Source organism: Haliotis asinina, chromosome 3 (genome assembly GCF_037392515.1).
Source record: "Haliotis asinina isolate JCU_RB_2024 chromosome 3, JCU_Hal_asi_v2, whole genome shotgun sequence".
In the NCBI taxonomy this organism is placed as follows: Eukaryota; Metazoa; Mollusca; class Gastropoda; order Lepetellida; family Haliotidae; genus Haliotis; species Haliotis asinina.
In genome coordinates this window covers 43,230,069-43,250,459 of record NC_090282.1, presented here as the reverse complement: position 1 = coordinate 43,250,459, position 20,391 = coordinate 43,230,069, and the positions used below count along the sequence as shown (strand labels likewise).

Here is a 20,391-nt window from a genome sequence, read left to right as displayed (position 1 = left end):
TATCGAACACGCCGTGAGCTCTATCAGCTGCGGGCTGTACCACAAATATGGTATGTTGTTGGCTCCAGTGACGGCGGCGATTATCACGGCAAAACATTGTCAATTTGAGAGAAAGAATAATAATAATAGTATAGATGGATGCTGCACAGGAAACCCCAGTGAGTCCCGAGGTGACGGAACCAGTGAGTCCCGAGGTGACGGTGGAGACCACTTCAACAGTAACCAGACAGAAGAATCCTAAGAGAGTAGCTGCCGGTAAAAAACGGTGGTGTAACCAACATAAAGTGACCAACCCAACCCGACTGTTGTTGGCTGTAGGTGTAACTGCTGCCTTGGCTATCTCGTGGTTATATACACGTGAGGGAAACCCTCACCGTGAGGTGGTACCTGAGGTGGTAACCCCCACTGTTGGGGGTGTGGGGGGTACCCCCACCGTCGACCCGCATATCATGTTATAATTTTAATATTTTATATCATATACATAATGTCGGGGAAAACGTTCGTCAACGACGCATACCACGCCACAGTGGTCGCTAGTCTAGCCGTAGGGTACGCTCGGTTGACTAAAATGGTGCTTAAACAACCAACTATCAAGCTAGATTTCAACCTGCAGGATATGGGTATGCTCATAATGAACCTTGGTATGGCGATGGCCACAAAAGACATCCTAGTAAAACAAGGAATAATACCTGATAATATAATGAAATAAATATAGGGATGGCCACGATAGCTATGATGGTCGGTGGGGCGTTAGTGAATGCCCTGGCATTTTCCGGGAGTAATTTCCTCTTCTCGAAACTACGAGATGATCACGCGGCTGAAATACAGGAAGAAAGGAAGCGGCACGATCTCGCTACTGAGAAATTACAAAGAGCACAGGACGAGTACGTTAAAAAACGCCTCCAGAGGATCGATTTTATTAACGAACAACTCAAGCGTGAAAACCATGCCATTAAAACATTCTACGATGTCGATGAAGCAATGAAAGAATACTATCTACTAACTGGTAAACAATTGGAACCGCTCAATAAACCCACACTCGCTCAGTACTACACACCATCCAAGGGACAAATGAATCGTGAACTGGGCTTCATAGTGTTGGGTATAGCAGCTACTGCGTTGGTTGCGAAGCAATTAAACTAAAATACCTATATAAGTAAACATGAGACCCGCTCCATACCGATGCGAATATATACTTATGGGGAAGACCGAGGCCTGTGGTAGGAAATGCAGGAATCAGGGGTTCTGTTGTTTCCATATGGGAAGTCCTAACTACACGTGTTCTGTGTGTGGTATCGGGGTTAAAGGGCACTACTGTTTATGTAAAGCTCACGGAGCGAACGTAGTCAGACATCAACTCATATACGAGAATAAAAAAGGCTACATAAAAGAACGTAGGCGACTGCTCAAGATAGCCACTTAAGAGTTACCTCCCCTTACTGTGAACCAATTAGAGATTATACACACCTACGTATAGCTATGTCTGCGGAAAGTGTGATCGCATCTCTAGTTAAAAACATATTCAAATATGAACTGGCTTTATGGGGAAGCTTCAGATTTAAGATAATATTGGACGTGGTATGGATTAAAGAGGGTTTTAAGTATACTCACCCCTTCGAATGGGAGCGGGATATCGCGACTCAATACCATATAGAACGTTTTTCAAGTCTAAGTGAATACTATAACCAAGGCGAGTGCTGGATTGAAACAGCCACACTATATATTTTACCAGGTACGTGGGACGATTTGACAGAATTACTAGAATTGGACCCGGCTGCCCGAGTTTGGCCTCTTCTGGATTGAAATATTTTTTAATAAGGTTACTGTGAACCAATTAGACATTAGTTCTCTTAGGTGTAAACACGATGTCTACTGTAAGCGAGCTCAAGAGGGTCGCAAAACAGAGAGGTGTTATCGGGTATTCTAGAATGCGGAAGTCAGCATTGTTGAGATTACTAGGTTTAGAAGCCCCTCCTACGGTAAAACAATTAAAAGCTCAAGCGAAACAGCTTGGGCACACGGGTTATTCAAACCTGGGGAGAGCCGGGTTAACCGCATTGTTATCACATGCCCCCGTAGCAAAACCTCCTACTGTAAAACAACTGAAAGCCGAGGCACACGATTTGGGTTTAGGCGGGTATTCCCGTATGAGAAAACCACAGCTTGTAGAATTATTACGACAGAATAGAGCTATTGACCTACAGTTCGTGCGCACTGAGCGCGCTGTAGGTAACTATTTGAGAGGTTGGCGCATGCACGTTGATAGAAACATAGACATTACAGATATCAAGCCTCTGATAGCTGATAAGGTCAACCAGGAACTAAATAACCTAGGAAGTATCAAGTTTCAGATCACAGTGAAAATGTCGCTCGATAAGCAGGTTGGGAGTACCACTGAGTATGTTCAGCCTTACTTCCGAGGTCAACAAGAGGTCGTCACACATGCAGAGACCATTGACGCATCAATCGATACAAGTTTTCAGCAGATACGAGAATACCTAGAACGCTACACACACTTGGGGTCCGGGTGGGCTGTAGATAAAATCGATAATGTCTATCTAGACATAGCTAACTACGTGCCGTTCAGAGGCGGGTCATACCTAGCCTTGCCTCCCTACTATAGGAACAAACATGCCATAGTAAACGTTAAGAATAGAGGAAACGATTGCCTTAGGTTAGCTATCAGGTCAGCCTTATTTCCAGCTGGCAAGAATTCAGATAGGCTTTCTAGCTATCCCCAAGATGATGGGCTTAATTGGGATGGTATAGATGAACCCACCCCAATATCCCAGATCACTAAAGTAGAAAAACAGAACAATCTGGCTATAAATGTCTTTGGGCACGAAGGCAACACAACAATAGTACACAGGGTCAGCCCGGTGAAGGATCGTCAAGTTATCAATATATTCATGATCCAGCGAGGTGAAAAGTATCACTACACATGGATAAAACATCTCAGCCGGTTGTTGCACGACCAATCGGCACACGGAGAAAAGACCCACTTCTGTGAACGATGCCTACACGGTTTCAGTCGAGCTGATTTATTAGAATCCCACCGGGATGATTGTCAAGGTGTGGGGCAGACGGCCATACGAGTCGACATGCCTAAGGAAGGTGAAAATATCCTAAAATTCAGTAACCACAAGAACCAAATGTCTGTACCTTATATTATATACGCCGACTTCGAAGCCTTAGTTGTGGGTGGGGATTCCCCCACACCCCCTAGTGGGGGTAGCTTCACCCACAAGACACAAGAGCATAAAGCCTGTTCGTTTGGATACATTGTCGTCCGTTGTGACGGGGAAACGAAAGCTCCGGTAGTGTATAGGGGGCCTGACGCGGCTGAAAGGTTTCTAAAGTGTTTGCAGGAGGAAGAAAAAATTATTAGGAATGCATTGTATAGAATCGCTCCCATGCGTATGACCCGAGCCGACAGGCTAGCTCACGCTAGTAGCACTAACTGTCACGTGTGTGAATCACCACTTAACGGTGATTCGGTGAGAGATCACTGTCACATAACTGGTAAGTATAGAGGCGCCGCTCACAACGCGTGCAACCTCAAGCTTAAAATCAACCCTAAGACAATAAACATCCCCGTTGTCTTTCACAACTTGAGAGGGTACGACTCACACTTGATCATGCAGGCCATCGCGAAAATCGATGGTAATATAACGTGCATCCCCAACAACATGGAGAGATACATCTCCTTCAGCTTAAACGGACTTAGGTTCATTGACTCGTTTCAGTTCCTCCTGTCGTCACTCGACAGTCTGGTCAAGGCCAACAATACCTTCCCTATCACCGATCGATACACAGACGCCGAGACTAGACCCCTGCTTATGAGGAAGGGTGTGTACCCCTATGAGTACATAGATAGTTGGGCCAAGTTCACCGAGACCAGACTACCCCCTATTGACTGCTTTTATAGCAAGCTGAATGAGGCGTCCGTCTCACGAGATGATTACTCGCACGCGACTAACGTATGGAATAAACTGGGTTGTAAGAACCTGGGTGATTATCACGACCTGTACTTGAGGACAGATGTACTGCTGTTAGCCGACGTGTTTGAAACGTTTCGGCGGACCTGTTTAAAGCAGTATAAACTCGACCCCGCATGGTATTACACCAGCCCAGGTCTGTCGTGGGACGCCTTGCTTAAAAAGACCGGAGTTAATTTGGAATTGCTCACAGATTACGACATGCACCTATTCATTGAGAAAGGCTTGCGAGGTGGGATTTCCATGGCATCCAAACGATACGCGAAAGCAAATAATCAATACGTGAAAGGTTACGATCCTAACAAACCAACCAATCACATTCTATACCTCGACGCAAACAACCTGTACGGCTGGGCCATGAGTCAGTATCTACCTACAGGGGGATTCGAATGGGTACCCCACGTTGATGTTATGGGGGTTGCACCAGATTCGAACAAAGGGTATATCCTCGAAGTTGACTTAGAGTATCCCAAGGAATTACACACATCGCACAACAGCTATCCCCTTGCACCCGAACGTATGAGGGTTAACACAGACTGGATGTCTGAGTACCAACATAACTTGTCAGGTGGTCGTGTGACAGACGTTGAAAAACTCGTGCCTAACTTAATGAATAAGACCAAGTACATCGTTCACTATCGCAACCTACAGCTGTACCTGTCGTTGGGTATGAGGCTGACCAAAATACACAGGGTGCTCATGTTCGACCAGAGCCCATGGATGGAGCCCTACATCAGAATGAACACAGACCTACGAAAAAAAGCCACCAGTGATTTTGAGAAAAATCTCTACAAGCTCATGAACAACTCGGTGTTTGGTAAGACTATGGAGAACCTGAGGAAACGCGTGACCGTGAAGCTGGTTAGATCTAGTGAGGAAGACAAGCTCAGGAAATTGATAGCCAATCCGGCATTCAACCGTAGTAAGATATTCACAGACAACCTGGTTGCCCTACACATGAAGAAAAGCCACATAAAATTCAACCGGCCTGTTTACGTGGGGATGAGCATCCTCGATTTATCCAAACACCTGATGTACGACTTTTACTACAACGAGCTCAAGAAACAGTACGGCGACAGGTGTGAAGTGCTGTACACTGACACGGATTCCCTGCTGATGGAGATTCGAACCGAGGACGTGTACGAGGACATGAAGAAACACCTCGATTTATACGACACCAGCGACTACCCTAAGACCCATACCCTACACAGTACGGTAAATAAAAAGGTCCTAGGTAAGATGAAGGACGAGTGTGCTGGCACGCCCATAGCCGAGTACATAGGTTTGAGACCTAAGATGTACTCCATACTGAAAGCCGACAATAGTGAGATCCGGAAGGCTAAGGGGGTTAAGAAGTATGTGGTGAAACAACACATCAAACACGCCAGATTCAAGGAAGCCCTGTTCAAGACCCGTACCTTTAGACATAAAATGAACACACTTAGAAGTGATGGACATAAGATATACGGACTGACTATAAACAAGACGTCCCTGTCGCCTATGGACACGAAACGTTGGATAGCTATTGATGGTATAAACACATACGCGTATGGACATGAAAAAATTTGAGGCTATTTACTACAGCCCGCGTGGGTACTGGAAAGGAGCTAGCGCAGTAGATAAGCTAGCTAAAATAGCGCGAGTACCCCCGGAGGAAGCCAAAGCGTGGCTTGAAAAACAAGCCCTGTGGCAGATCTATTTGCCGGCACCACGCTACGTGCCTAGAAGGAGGTTCGGTATTAACATACCTAATAGCGTTCACCAGGCAGACCTACTGTTCCTACCCCACGACAAGAGGTACAAGTATGCCTTAACCGTAGTGGACGTAGCCAGTCGTTACAAGGAAGCCGAACCCTTGACCACGAAAGATTCGGCCCAGGTAGCCAGAGGATTCGAACGCATATACAAACGCAGCCCGCTGACGTGGCCAACAGAGCTGCAAGTTGACCCCGGACGGGAGTTCATGGGTGCCGTGTCACAACTGCTAGCCAAACACGATACAAAGGTCAGGCGTGGCACGGCCGGAGCCCATCGCAGCCAAGCCATAGTTGAGAGATTTAATAGGACTTAGGCCGAGCGCTTGTTCGGCTATCAGTATGCTAGGGAGATGGCCACCCCTGGAAAACGATCGACTGAATGGGTCACGAGGTTACCCAAGGTGGTGTCGGCAATCAACCATGAAGTCACCCGTCTCACCGGTAAGAAACCGGCAGACGCTATCAAACTAAAATCAATAGTTGCAGAGTCGGCCGCTCCATTGCGTGGGAAGGAGAAACAGATACCAGATAGGGCCTTAGTGAGGTATCTATACCAGCCGGGGGAACACGAGGGCGATAGCCGTAAGCGAGCCACCGATCCTATATGGTCAGTCAAAACTTACAACATAGATAAAGTGGATATGAAAGCCGACGAACCTAACTTATACTACTTGAGGGATGGGCCGGGTAGGGGATTTGTAAGAGAAGAATTATTGATCGTACCGTACGGCACAGTATTACCTCCTACCAAGGCACAGTAATTACCGCCAACTTTTTTATAGTAGGGGTAATAGTAGCAAGATCTAATGGTCCAACCAAAGCCTTATTTAGTAAATAAGGCTTTGTAGAGACATTTTGTGAAAGTGAGCCAGAACCCCCATTCCCTATACTACTATTTTTATTGTTTGCATTGTAAATGATGGAAGAAGCCAGAAATGCTGACAAGTACCGTTGTCATTCTGCGTGATTTTTGCGTTAGTCATGGCGTCACGCTGCACCAAAGGTTTGACAGTTTCTTATGAATTATCAAATGATTGCATTGTATGTATTTTTAATTGGCTATTTCTTGCTACATTATTCTTCCTCTGAATATTCTAAGCGTATTGAGCCATTGTAAAAAATGCTTACAAGGCTGGATGCTGAAAATTTCCTAAAATGCAATGCAGTGTAAAATCGGAATTTCTCTTTGTTTACATTTCAAACAAGCGCTGTCTTTCGAACACAGTGTTCATTTTCATACCAAGTATATTTCGTTTCATTTTATCTAGACAGTTGGTTATGGTGACAAAGACCATTTGTAATTTGATTCTAAGATGTTTGGGGAATTCAATGATGCATTTGTCGCAGCTGACTGTGAATAATACATGATATAATAGGTGTCACAATACCAGCCTTCTCGAAACGTGATTATGTAAACACCGATTTATCAGATTTTCACATTTCAGAACATGTGGCAAATAACGCTCTGAGTTACGATTTTGTGTAGTGTGAAAAATGATGACATTTACGATGAAACCTATTTTGAAAGGCAATTTTAAGCACTTTAACTGGGTCTGAGATAATAGTGGATGGTATCAGGAAATGGGGCATTTTCCGCAGAATTCAAAACTGTAAAGTCTATATATGTGTGTGACATATTTAGAATTCTATTGGACTTCAAAGTGAGAGGTGAAGAGGAGGGACATATATGTCCCTGTGGCATCCTGGGAGTTAAGCGAGTACAAAATACTACAATTAATGAATGTAAGTTTCTTTTCGCATAAAAATCGTCCGGAAGGCGGGGTTTCCGGATATGTAGGCTTCAGGTAAACTGGGTTCAACTGTACATGAAATGTTATTGAAATAAACAATGTTATTGAAATAAACAATGTACATAAGTCGATATACCATATGTTCATCATTACAGTTGTTATCGTGCTAGTTATTTGTGTGCACTTGGAGACCGTGTTTTTGTCCACCATAAGGCCTGTACGCCTTTGTGCATTTATGTCTGTTATATGTTTGTAACACGGTTAACAAGAAAGTTTTGTTTTACAGAACAATATTAAATTTGGACACAAGTTTGAAGTGCCACCACGTTTTCGCAGGAGTCACGATTCATTAGGAATAGGAGAACCTTTCCAAGGTTTGTAAAGTACTTCCTTGATGTCCATTTCTCTGAGTTTTGTAGCCTATGTTGATGTCACTGATGGACGAGTGAGGAGTGGGAGGTAAAGGCAGTGTTCTTGCAGTGGAATGAGTGAGTTTAGTTTTACGCCACACTGAGCAGTATTGCAGCTTAATGGTGGCAGTCAGTGATTAATCAAGTCTGGACCAGACACTCCAAAGATCAGCAACATGAGCGTCATTTTACGCAGTTGACAGGTGTCAACCATGTCAGCAAGTCTAAACACCAAATCACATTTCATCCTACGACAGGCACTGATTAATGAAGGCAAATATTTATTCTAAGTAGTATCTTTGTGGGTCACTCGTCAAGCCAAAGGCCTGGCTTCAGTTCCCAAGATGGGTTACTGACGATCAATTCTAACCCGATCTTCACAGGTTGCAATGAAGAGGGGACAGGGACCCTTTCTTCTTCAAATCCATAACGTCTGGGCCTCAGAGAGATCATATATATAACTTGAAACCTGATGTGCTCTATGTTGATGTAGAATCACCATTAACAAGTAACGCTCGTGTTAAACAGAATGAGTCGCATGAAATCTTTTTTGCTTTCATCACGAGTCTTGACATGTATCACCAGAGGATCATTCAGTAAATGAATATGTACAAAAGTACACAAAATTCTGTCATGAAGAGCATCCATATTAATCACACCCCGACCTCCACAACTGATTGGGGTATATAAACAATATATTGTTATCTCTACAACTTATTGTTTAAGGTTAGAAATTAGCTTTCACATGATTCATTCAAACATAAAATGCAATGGTATCTATATCTGAGAATGCAGCTTCTTACTGTTGTCTCGATGATAATTAGAATGAAATTATCTCCATTTTATTTTTGTCCTACCTTCCTTCAGTCAGACAGCTACTTTCTGAATGGTTTATGTTGAATTCTTGTTAAGACTGTAAGTTCCATAACAGTAAGCCCTCTGATTTTTGTTTCGCGGTAGCAAGACTTACGATCTTATTTTATTGAAATTTAGCCTCATTGTTCTAACAGCTGTTCTTTTTATCCCAAAAGTACTTCCAGAAATCTTTGTGTATCACAAAGTCCAGACAAATACTTCCATAAATGGCATCTTTACATGAGTTATTTAAGCATGTTTTATTAACCTTCAAGATGTTTTCTGTTGTGGACAGTCAGGCTCTGATACTAACCTTTACATTTACCTTATTGATTTCTTTCCAGAAGTGAAAGTATCATTGTATTGTATATAACCATTTCAGTTTAACAGTGGATAATGTATCCTACTAATTGCTTGTAGCGAGCACTGTCACTGGATACAATTTTTCAGTCGGGAATGAGTGAGTTTAGTTTTACGCCACACTCAGCAATCCAGTGATCGACAGCATGATTATCAATCTACGTAATTAGTATACAATGACATGTATGGCATGCTGTGTGTCAGAAGCTTTTCAGTTTAAGACCTACATACATGCAGTGATGCATACAGAACTAAAAATGAATGAATTATTAACCTTTAAATATATTTCATTCTCTATTTTGTGTTTAAACCTTAGACCAAATATTGTCTCATAATTGAATCTAATTGGTGTCCTTTTAATTTTTAATAAAAGAATCACTCTCACTAACTTACTCAGGCCAAATATGGTTTCTCAATCAAATCAAACAGACAAACAATTGTGGTCTGTGACATTGGTGACATTGGTGAATTTTTGTCTTCACTGCTTTCCTCGCGTGTTTCCTAGCCTGTCTCTTGACCGTCATTTTGTCCTCACCCCCAGGCCTACAGACTCCACACCCCCTACCTGTCCACCAGGTGAGGTTCTGTGGGGACGGCACAGACTACCTGGAGAAACTCAATAAGTATGTTTGGAAGCGGAACTTGCTTCCTGTGAAGTTTGACACAACCCAGGCCAGGAGTGGACTGTACGTCAGTTCAGTGAGAGTAGATGGGAAGGTGTTTGGTAGTGTTGGTAAGTAGCAGAAAGCCTAGTGAGGATTCCAATACATTCTCACTACATAGATTAGCTGATGAGAGATAAATTATGGTTAGTGGTAGACAGGCGGTGCTGATTGTACCTGAATGAATGGGATACATCTAAACTTGCTTAGAAGACAATATTTAGCACCAATTCTGTAACAAATAGCAGAATCAGGATGTAAAAATGAAAAATAGGACTGAATGATTTTAGGGGCAGTCACTGTTTTGTTTTGGGAAGGTTTGTGGCATCAATTTTGTACTTGTGTTCTTAGGAGGGAAGGATAAACAGTTTTGTACTTAAAAGTATTAAAAACTAAGCTTAAATATCATGATGGGTAAAGGGAGGTGTCATTGATTTTGTACATGACATGCAAGGGGAGGAGTGGTCACTTACTTTGTATGTAAATTTTATCATTTCATCACGTCATTGACATTGTACATGCTGACAATTAATTTCATCATCACCTCCCCTAGTTTTAAATTATGAACAGTCCCTTTTTCAAAAAGAAACAGTACTTGTTTGTACCTCATTTGTGATATGTTTCAGACATGTTCGCCACAGCACAGGAGGCTGAGTATGTGGCAGCCAAGAATGCATGCAAGGCCCTGGAAGTGGACAAAGGTAAGTGTGTACCTACTGGTTTCAGTACACAGATAGTGATGTGACCCATTCCATTTGAACTTAACCTCTTATCACTGACAATTCAAAGCTATGAACCAGAATTTGGTGATATTCAACAGCGAATTTCACCTATGGGCATATTTTTCAGAAACTTATATTTAGTATTTTCTGAAAGCTCATTCATCGTAGATTCAAAATATATATGCAGCTTTCAATGCACACCCATGTTTGTTATTGTGTTGAAACATGTTTACTTTCTTCGAAACTGTGCAAACCGTCCCGCTTATAGGTGACTGCGGAAGTGAATCCTTAATAGGAGGTAACTGATGCCTGAGTTAATCGTTCAGTCAAAATATCCGTCTTGTGACCTGAATTGTCAGAAGCGTACGTCATTTATGTGGGGATGTTTCTTGCACTGCCCCTAAGAGGAAACAGTAAATCAATACAAAATCAATACAAACTATATCATTTGTACTGTTGATGAGTACTATTGAGTGTCCTTCAGGATGCATCTATCCTCTCCATTTGTGTGTACTGTACTGTGTACACATTTCTACATCATGGAAAACCTTTTGTATGATTAGGCATACATTTGCACAAGCCTGAGGTCTTTCATTAGCAGGCAGTTTAAAAGACCAAGGACGTCTGAATATGATAATGCCCTAATGCCCCAGTAGTGTTACCATTGTTAAAGCTGAAATGGAAAGAATTTTTAATAAAATAAAAACAAACAATGGTATCGCTTTTGAAGCATTTACTGCTAACATACTTTTACAAATATTGAAACTTCATAAAACAAAACAGACGACTTCACTATTAACACTGACCACATTCAACCTTGACCTTTGCCCACACTACCAGCCATTATTTGAGCTATAAAATCACAATAAGCATGGCTCAACTGTGCTACTGTAACTATTGATAAATCAGTGTATACATTCAGTCCTGTATCTATGTTTTCCACTCAGATGCATCTCCCATGGCTGCCAGCAGTAGTATGTCTGTATCTGACACTGCCCTCCGAGACTGGATACGAGAGGTAGGCATGTCCACAAGAAATGTGTTGCCTGAGTTTCCTGATAATAGATTCCAGGGTCAGGTTTTTTATAATCAACATGGCAGTATTCTTATTTGAAAGGTCTACTTTTGTGGCAAAATCATAGCTGTGTTTAGAGAAGGATTTAGGATTTTATTCTTCTCCAGTGGTCTATCAGTCATCTTAAACCATAATTGGTTACAAGGTCCATTTCCCTTGGCTATTGCCCAATACTGTGCCCTTAAAGGCACAGTGTCACACATTTTCGACAATATTTTGGCCTGTATTATACATACTAGGAAATATGCACTCACTTTAACTTCCAGTTGATGCTTATTGAGACTTATTGTCCCTTATGACTTACTGGAAATCTATAATTGAAACTTCTAGGCGAACAATTTCCAGATAGGGAACACTTGCCATATGTGGAATGAAAACAATTGCTCTGTACATTAAAAACTGTCACATGCAATGTTGTCAATGTTTACCAAACTGGTTTCAAGTACAAGCTGTGCTAAGGATATTCGTAAGCGACATAACCCTATTGGGTTTAGATACAATAATGATCTGTCGGCAGAGGACATGCAACTTTGCACTAATTTGTTTGAAGTTATTAATTTAGCATTGTAATCTGAATGCGTAGTTTTACGTATGGGAATAAATTGTATGGTAGCTTCCCTGATGGCTGAATGTATTATTGAGAAAAATGCATTATATTTTTTTATTTCTTTTTCATCTGGACTCAAGTAATAATCGCTTATTTCCCTTTCCCTTTCGACTGTTACGTGGAAACTTGAATTCCTTTGTTGCCTTGAACAGTCAAAATTCATTCACCCATGCAAAGCCCTGCCAAAAGCTGCTCTGCTTGACCTGAACCATGCTCTTATCACTCTCACCTGAATAAGATCTCAGTAGGGCCTACAGCTGATTCTGTAGTGCTGAGAGGGGACAGTTGCGAATAAGATCTCAGTAGGGCCTACAGCTGATTCTGTAGTGCTGAGAGGGGACAGTTGCGAGGATGTGAAGCCCAGTTCTAGTATCCCTGGCCATGATATTACTGGAATATTGCTAAAAGCAGCACAAATCTGAACTAACACTCACTCCATCACTGCAATATACAGTGCTGGATACTTGATGTTGTAATATACTCCAAGTTTTTCTGATGACTGCAGACCCTGGATCCTCTCCCTAATGGCATGTGGGGCACACGGATCCCTATTCTGTTCAAGGAAAAGTTTCTCGAAGAGGCCCCAGCTCATTTATTGCGCAAGATTGGTGCATGGGAGGACTTAGTGGAAATAGAAAAGTGAGTGATGTTTCTGGTCCTCGCTTTTGTTGAGGTGCATGTTGGGCAAGTTACATTCTGTTGTAGTCATAACTCGTGAAGATCCAGGTTAGAATTGAACTTCAGTAACCCATAAGAGGTGAGTAATGTGATTGGGTGGTCAGGCTGCCTGACTCCGTTGACACATGTCATCACTTCCCAATTGTGCAGGTCAATGCTCATGCTGTTGATTGCTGAATTGTCAGGCCCAGACTGGAACATTTACAGACCATTGCCATATACTATGATATAGCTGGAAGATTGCTGAATGGAGTGTAAAATTAAACTTAATCACTTACTGTAATGATAATTACACTAAAATATGGGTAGAGGCAGGTATATTATGTTGCACAGAGATATATGAGTGCAGGTGGCAGTTTCAGTATTTGACGTGAAGAAAGACTTTAATGGCATGACAGTTATAAACAAAGTGTATGTTAGTGTTAAACATGTTAAATTGAAAGTCTTTTAATTTGAGGAAAAAACGTTTCCTTACACAATTTGTTCAGTGTTTTCTAAACTTAATGAAAACAGAGGCATGCCATTTGGATGATAGTGATATTGAGAGTCCAGTAACTATACCATCCGTTGTGTTATGAGTGACCCAATATGACCACTGATGACTGAGCTGACATTTTCAACATGTTCTTCATACTTAATGTTGAAGGATGTCTGTCTAGAGTGTGGATGTTATTTCAGGGTGTGTGGGCGAGACTTGGTGAAGCTGGTTCGAGCTAAACCTGTCAAATGGAAGGTTTGTATCAATTATCCAATCAACCACTTGGGCTGTCTTAACAGATGTGTACAGAATGTCGCCATAGTGTCTTGTAAAATTCTTTGGTCGGACTTGATGAGTGTTGCAAAACTGTCAAGAATGTTATCTATGTATCAACAATGTTTATGTGTCTCTAAGTGAAGAGACAGGTCTATGTAACTGGATATATTGTTCAGTATCCTGAATCATTTGTTGCAGAAACATATATTGTAGTAGTATAGGGAATGACAGTTCTGGCTCACTTTCAAGAAATGCCTCTACAAAGCCTTATTTAGTAAATAAGGCTTTGGTTGGGCCATTAGCTCTTGCTACTATTACCCCTACTACAAAATTACTGTGCCTTGGTAGGAGGTAATACTGTGCCGTACGGTACGATCAATAATTCTTCTCTTACAAATCCCCTACCCGGCCCATCCCTCAAGTAGTACAAGTTAGGTTCGTCGGCTTTTATATCCACTTTATCTATGTTGTAAGTTTTGACTGACCATATAGGATCGGTGGCTCGCTTACGGCTATGTTATGTTTATATCGATGAAACAGTTTAACGTGAACCGCCTATGATCTCTTTGGTGTTCGTAATAAAGGCTTGTTGGGCTTTTTGTATCCCCTGTTCTATGTACTTTTTTTTCTCATCCTCGCTGATAGCAGACTTACGAGACTTGGATCGAATATCTTGTTTCATTCCGTTATATTTTGTGAGTTCAGATAGGATTGAACGAAACTCCTCTTCTGAGATCTTACTATCAGAGAGTGCCGTGGAAATTCGCTCACTCACTGTGTTGAGCTTTGCTTCGGCCAGAACCCTGATCTCGTCATGTTTCAATGCCTTACGATTAAGTCTGCGTGATACTAACTTAAGCGCCAACCCTACCAACCCTGTCACCCCAGCCGTTATTTCAATACCTAGCACTATAGGTGCAGCCACGATGGTGGTTAACAACCCAACGCCTGCCGCCCCTAGTCCCATGCTGGTTGCCATAAGGGTAGTGTCAGCCCCGTTCACGATATTGAAAGCTCTATTATACTTTTTACATAGAGCTTTCCGCGTGTCACGGTCTTGTTCTAGTTGACGTTTCACATCACATAACTGCCTCAAGCGGAACCCATCTACGGTTTCCAACGTCTTCGCTACTTCCTCTACGACTGGGTACAGACCCATCCTATAATATATATTTTGAAAAATATTTTAATTGGGTTTCAGTTAATAGTCTATCAATGTATTTGAAGCCTATAAGGAATAGATCATAACTAATGCTAAGAGGTGAGAGGTTAATAGACTTTTCTGTTGTAATAAAAACCCCAGGGAGGCTTATTAAACGTTTTATAGAACCCGTGGGGGTATCCCGTTGTATAACAATACGGCAATATTGATCTAAGTGTTCGGTAAACCAGTGTATTGACACCCCGGGTAAAAATTGACGTCCTTTCGAGGAGTTTTCCTGGTCAAAATACGTAAACATGACTTCTATGATGATTGTGTAGGGGGAGTATATCTCAAGCTGCCTTTCGTGTAAATAACTACTGCTAAATGTTAATTTACTTTCTATTCCAGAAATTAATCCAATTTTTCCTTCATGAAAATATACCTCGGCTGTTGCTTCATTCCCCGTAATGAAATCCCCGGGCCAGATACCGTTATTCCTAATCTTAGAGATAAACCTCCACCCCTCTTTTGTTGTGATATAAGGTGAGGCGAGTGTTAAGTTGATCAGCCATTTGGGTTCTTTTAAATCTGATAACGACACCCGTCTGTACACGTTGTCTTTGAAGTGCAGGATGTATAATTCATCTTCCTCACCAGGCTGATCGAATCCCTCCGTATCTCCCAGGTCGTTAAGCGTAGTGTTGGGATGATGACTGGTCATTATTATACTATTATGATATAATTTCCAACTGGTTTTCTGATAATAATTCAGGGGTTAACTTAATACCCATGAAGTGTATGTTGTCAGGCAGGAATATATTGATTAATGATATCTTGTTTTCCACGATCACGTTGACCCCCTGCAGACTGGTCTTGGAGTCGACACCCACCCGCACGTAAACGTTGCAAACTTGAAACTGGTGTCGTTTCACCCACCCGAGTTTGATCCCCTTCACGATCTCGACATCATTCCCCGATGGTTCCCCTAGGTAGACTTTGATGAACAATGTTGAGTTCGCCGGTAGATCCTCTAGTATCTTGACCACGCCTTCGAATTCAGACACCAACTGCAATTTCACGTTTTGCATGGCCGGTTTACTCGATAGCATGTGGGCTGCTATAGTGTTGACTGGGCTGACGACTATACTACGTCTCTGAGTTGGGACGTAAGCCACGAGCAGGGTTCCATTGTTCACGACTTTGTTTAGGTGGTTGTCTTTGTTATCCGTGAACACGTAAGGGGAGACGAGTTTAATATTGAGAAACCATTTGTTATCGGGTAACAACACCCACTTGTCATCTTCGGTGAAGACGAGCATATATGGTTTGTTTTTGACGACGGTAGTGCTCTCAACATCGTCTAAGTCGAACAGTTTACCTCCGAACGATGGGTATATTACCCAATTATTATCACCGGTGTTGACAAGGGTGTACTTAGTGTTGACTGTTGCTCTTGTGGTATCTACTATATCACTTAGGGTTCCACCGGAGGTGACTTCAACGCGTTTGTAAATGTTGTTTTTCAGTTGCAAGGCATACGATTTACCATCTACTCCGGGAGCGTCGAAACCGCGCGTGTCTCCGAGGTCGGAGATCCCGATATTGACGCATTTTTTCACTCCGGGCCCTTGTGCGCTGGTCATGTTACGTGAAGCGTTAAGCTGAGGTATCCTATATTTACAGGATTATGATTTATATCTAACACCGATATTGTCAGCTCAGGTATGTTGCCCTGGGTTAATCTCTTATACTGCCGTGGTGAAAATGACTCGGTTCTACCGTCGTTGAATTTCTCAGTTTTCACCGGCACTGCTCTCAATATAGTGGAAGGGTGACCTCCTTGAATGTTATACGTTGTGCTCACCTGACCGAGATGAATGTACAGCTCTCGGTACGGTACTAGGTCGGGTAACTTCGTGCCTGTGACGGTTGTTGTTGGTTTTATCTCGTCAGGAGACATACCGAGCATCCTTGCTAATGGTCGGCCGAGCCTCAAAGGGTTTATTCCATTGTTGATTAACACCACTGTGCCGTTCGAGTCGTTCATCTTGAGTTCGGCTCCCAGGGGTTTGAAGACCTCGTCGTTTAGAGAGCACACGCTGTAGTAGCCGTCAGTTATCTGACTGCGAGTTCCACTGACGAACAGCTTATTGTTGCTGATATTGATGTTAGTCCATTGCGGTAGGTAGGTGATATCGCAGAGTGCGACTTCGAGTTGACCTGACGTGTTATCGATCGCGTGCGTCAGCTGAACGGCCTCACCGCTCGTTATTCCAGGAAGTGTTATGTACATATTATAATATATAATTTATATATTATAATATGGATTTAGCACACTTGAAAATCGTGGTGAATGCAGATGGTACGGGGTTTAAAACAACCTTTATTAATATCTTTGAAAAATATATCGTGTCCGTTAATAACGCGCAGGCGGTGGTAAACTGGAATCAAAACCCAATGCAGTTTTGGCAGAACCAACTCAACTTTGCTGTGTGGTGTGCGACGACAGGGTCGGGTGTGACACCAGACTACGGTATAGACGAACTGAGTAAGGCGGTTATTTTGTTTCATATTTATTATCAAACGAGACGAATATTGAAGGAAATAAGTGCTCCTCTTCCCCAAGATAAAGCGTGGAGTATGACGAATAACCCCTATGATAGACGCGCTTATGAACGTATTTGTGGGGAGTTTGAGATTCCAACGAATAAAGACTTTCGCCTTCCTGGTGTGAACCATGGTCTCGGTATAGTTCTCGTGTACTTCTACAGGTCCGGAACATATTATGCCGGTTCTAAAGATGGTTCATACAACCCAAACCGTCATACATTTACAGGCCCCACAACGAATGAAAAGATCCATGTCAGCTGTATAAAGCAAACCAGTCCTGATGCAGCCACAGCCTGGACTAAAATGATCTCAAAAACATCGAAAGAATTCACTCGTGCTGGTACAATACGCTTGAACGACTCGATTCGAACGTACGTGTGGGCGCTGTTGGGTGCGCAGTCGATGACGCGTTCTAACATCCTCGGTAAGGGAACTGCTTACGACGCTCAGACACAATTCGTTGCCAACGTTGAGGATGCTATCAATTCTCCAGTTGATCTCCCGAGGGCCATCGACCGTTACCAAAACGTGTTAGAATACGCCAGATCGAAAGTCAATTACGTGTTCGGCGTGGGGTTATACATGGCCCCGAGTGATATGCAACTGAGAATAAAAAAAGTGGTGGGTTATAACAACAAAATAGTCATAGCCACGAAGGATCAAAAGTTGGGTATCAACTCCGATATTAACACCCCCTATATCCCACACATCCCACCACGTGAAAAGGGTATAGTGGCGCCACCTCCGGAGCCTAAAGTTCATGTACCCCCCACACACCCCCATATTCATGTGGGGGGACCCCCCTATCAGCAGCATATTGATAATAAAACAGCCCTAGTGGTTGGCGGGGTAACTTTGGGACTTATTTGGTTAAAGATTTCTTAGCCGCTACGTACACCAGACCCGCCACGGCGACGATGGCTGCCCACAGGTTTTGACTGAGCCACATGGCAGTTTTAGACAGAGCGCTCAACAACCACGAGACGATGCTACCCAGGATGCCGGGAAGGGCTTCGGCGGCTTTACCAGCCAGTTTAGCTAGGCCTTCCCCGAGTTTTTTAATCCAGTCTTTAACACCACCACCTGTGGGAGTTCCCCCTCCGCCGGCAGGCCCCACAGGTGTTCCCCCTGTCAGTGACACCACCAGGGTTGATATGATGAAACCCAATGCAGTCAGAATACTGGCGATGGTGATCCCTTGCTCCCGGAACAATATCCTAATCCTGTCTGCTAACGTGGTGTCTCGGTGGAGGACTTGATTGATGGTTTCCCGTATACGGCTGACCTGGGATCTAAGCTTTTCTTTGTAGCCGGACGCTGTCTCCAACCAGGTCTGCCTTTCATCTTCCAAATTACGTATTCGTTCCTCGATGGTGGTTTTCATAGACTCGTCCTCAGTTTCACCGAGTTTTTTCTTTTCATAGGCGATGTGGTCGTCTATCTCACTTATTTTGGCTGTGCTTTTCCAGAGCTGACCACGAATGGTTTGCATCAACAGGTCCAACCCCCTCAGTTCCCGAACGGTAAATTCGAGCCCCGGGAAGGGCTCGTTCTCGTAGTCGGCCAACATCTTTTTAATATCATAAGTCATGTTTTGATCTGATGTGGCGTCCCTGATGCCTTCCAGACCTTGAACTAACTTCGGAGGATACTGCTTAGGTCGCGCGCCACCGTAATCTATGAAACCTAGTTCATCTTGGACCAACTGACTTCCATGTTTACCGGCTAATGTTGATAAAGCGGTTCTCTAGTGCGTTTATTCATGAGATCGATCTCCGGGCGAGACTTCAAACGCAGCGTGCCATTGCTGAGGGTAAAATCGGAATAGTTCCTTCCCAACGGCTTGAGTTTGGATTTATTTTCAACTGCGTTGTAATAATCGTCGACGGCGCCTTTAAGGAGCTCGTCACCTTGCGAGAATGAGGTCTCCTGGTCATCATTGAATGCCTGGGCACTATCGTCCCACATATCATCCATAGGTATGTCTTCATCCATTAGTATTAAAAATATATTTCTTTTATATAACAATGTACGGTAGAAAATTAGATCCTTTCAGAAAATTGAGAGAGCCATTAGGAGCCAGAGCCGTGCGACAGTCGGTGACCATCACCAATAATCCCAGCAAGATAGACCAGAATCAAACTCTGCTGGTTAGATTTCCAAACCTTGGTGAGAATGACCTCATTGTACCAGGCACTGTTCGACTGGCGTTCAATATCACGTTGACCTCCGACAACGACAAACGCGAGCTAGTGCGGAACGTGGGTCGAGCTATCATCAAGAAAACGACCGTCAAGATAAGCGGTAACGAGGTGCTGAGCATCGACGACAGCGACGTGTTTCACTGCTACAAGGATCTCTGGAAAAGCGAGGGAGAACGAGTCAATGATGTGTACCAGGGTATCAGCAAATCAACCCGGGCGCGCATAGGGTACGTCTTCACGACAGACCAGCAAGACAAGCTATCGGACGGTGAAAAGGCCATCGCTCTAGCATACGGGAATCGATTCTGCGTGCCGCTCGACTTCGAGTTGCTCACGGGACACGCGCCATTTTACCAGGCCGCGCTGGGTGATAGGCTCGAATACGAGCTCACGTTTAACGACTATAGCAAAGTAGTGCGTACACCGAACGGTGATGAGGCCAGTTATACCATAGACAACATCTCTCTTGAGTTCGACATGGTCACTAGCCCGGAGCTGGCCAGGCAGGTTCGAAGCCAGTACTCTGGGAAGATGGCTATCCTGTACGATCGCGTACTGAGGCATAGATCAGTCGTGCGAGATAAGAGCGACACTGTGTGGAATATCAACCTGAACGTGCCGGCGCGATCGATGAAAGGTATCCTGGTCGTCCCCGTGGAGGATTACGATCCATTCCGGAGGGACAGCGAGAAGTTTTTCAACCCCGAGATTGAAAAGGTGGAAGTTACCATCGAGGGCGTGCCCAACCAGCTGTTCAGTCATGGTATGAGGCCACACCAGCAGTGGGATGAGATAAAAAAGCTA

At 43.3% G+C, this 20,391-nt stretch overlaps 1 protein-coding gene across 1 annotated transcript in view; it reads left to right on the top strand.

Annotated features, from left to right (window-relative positions):
* LOC137278066 (tudor domain-containing protein 7B-like) overlaps nt 1–20,391 on the top strand; it is a 60,919-nt gene that overhangs the window by 17,704 nt on the left and 22,824 nt on the right. Inside the window, exons 6-11 of the mRNA XM_067810149.1 lie at nt 7,793–7,880; nt 9,673–9,864; nt 10,420–10,494; nt 11,463–11,533; nt 12,703–12,836; nt 13,554–13,608. Of these exons, the coding sequence (XP_067666250.1) occupies nt 7,793–7,880; nt 9,673–9,864; nt 10,420–10,494; nt 11,463–11,533; nt 12,703–12,836; nt 13,554–13,608 (615 nt within the window). The remainder of the gene's footprint in view (nt 1–7,792; nt 7,881–9,672; nt 9,865–10,419; nt 10,495–11,462; nt 11,534–12,702; nt 12,837–13,553; nt 13,609–20,391) is intronic.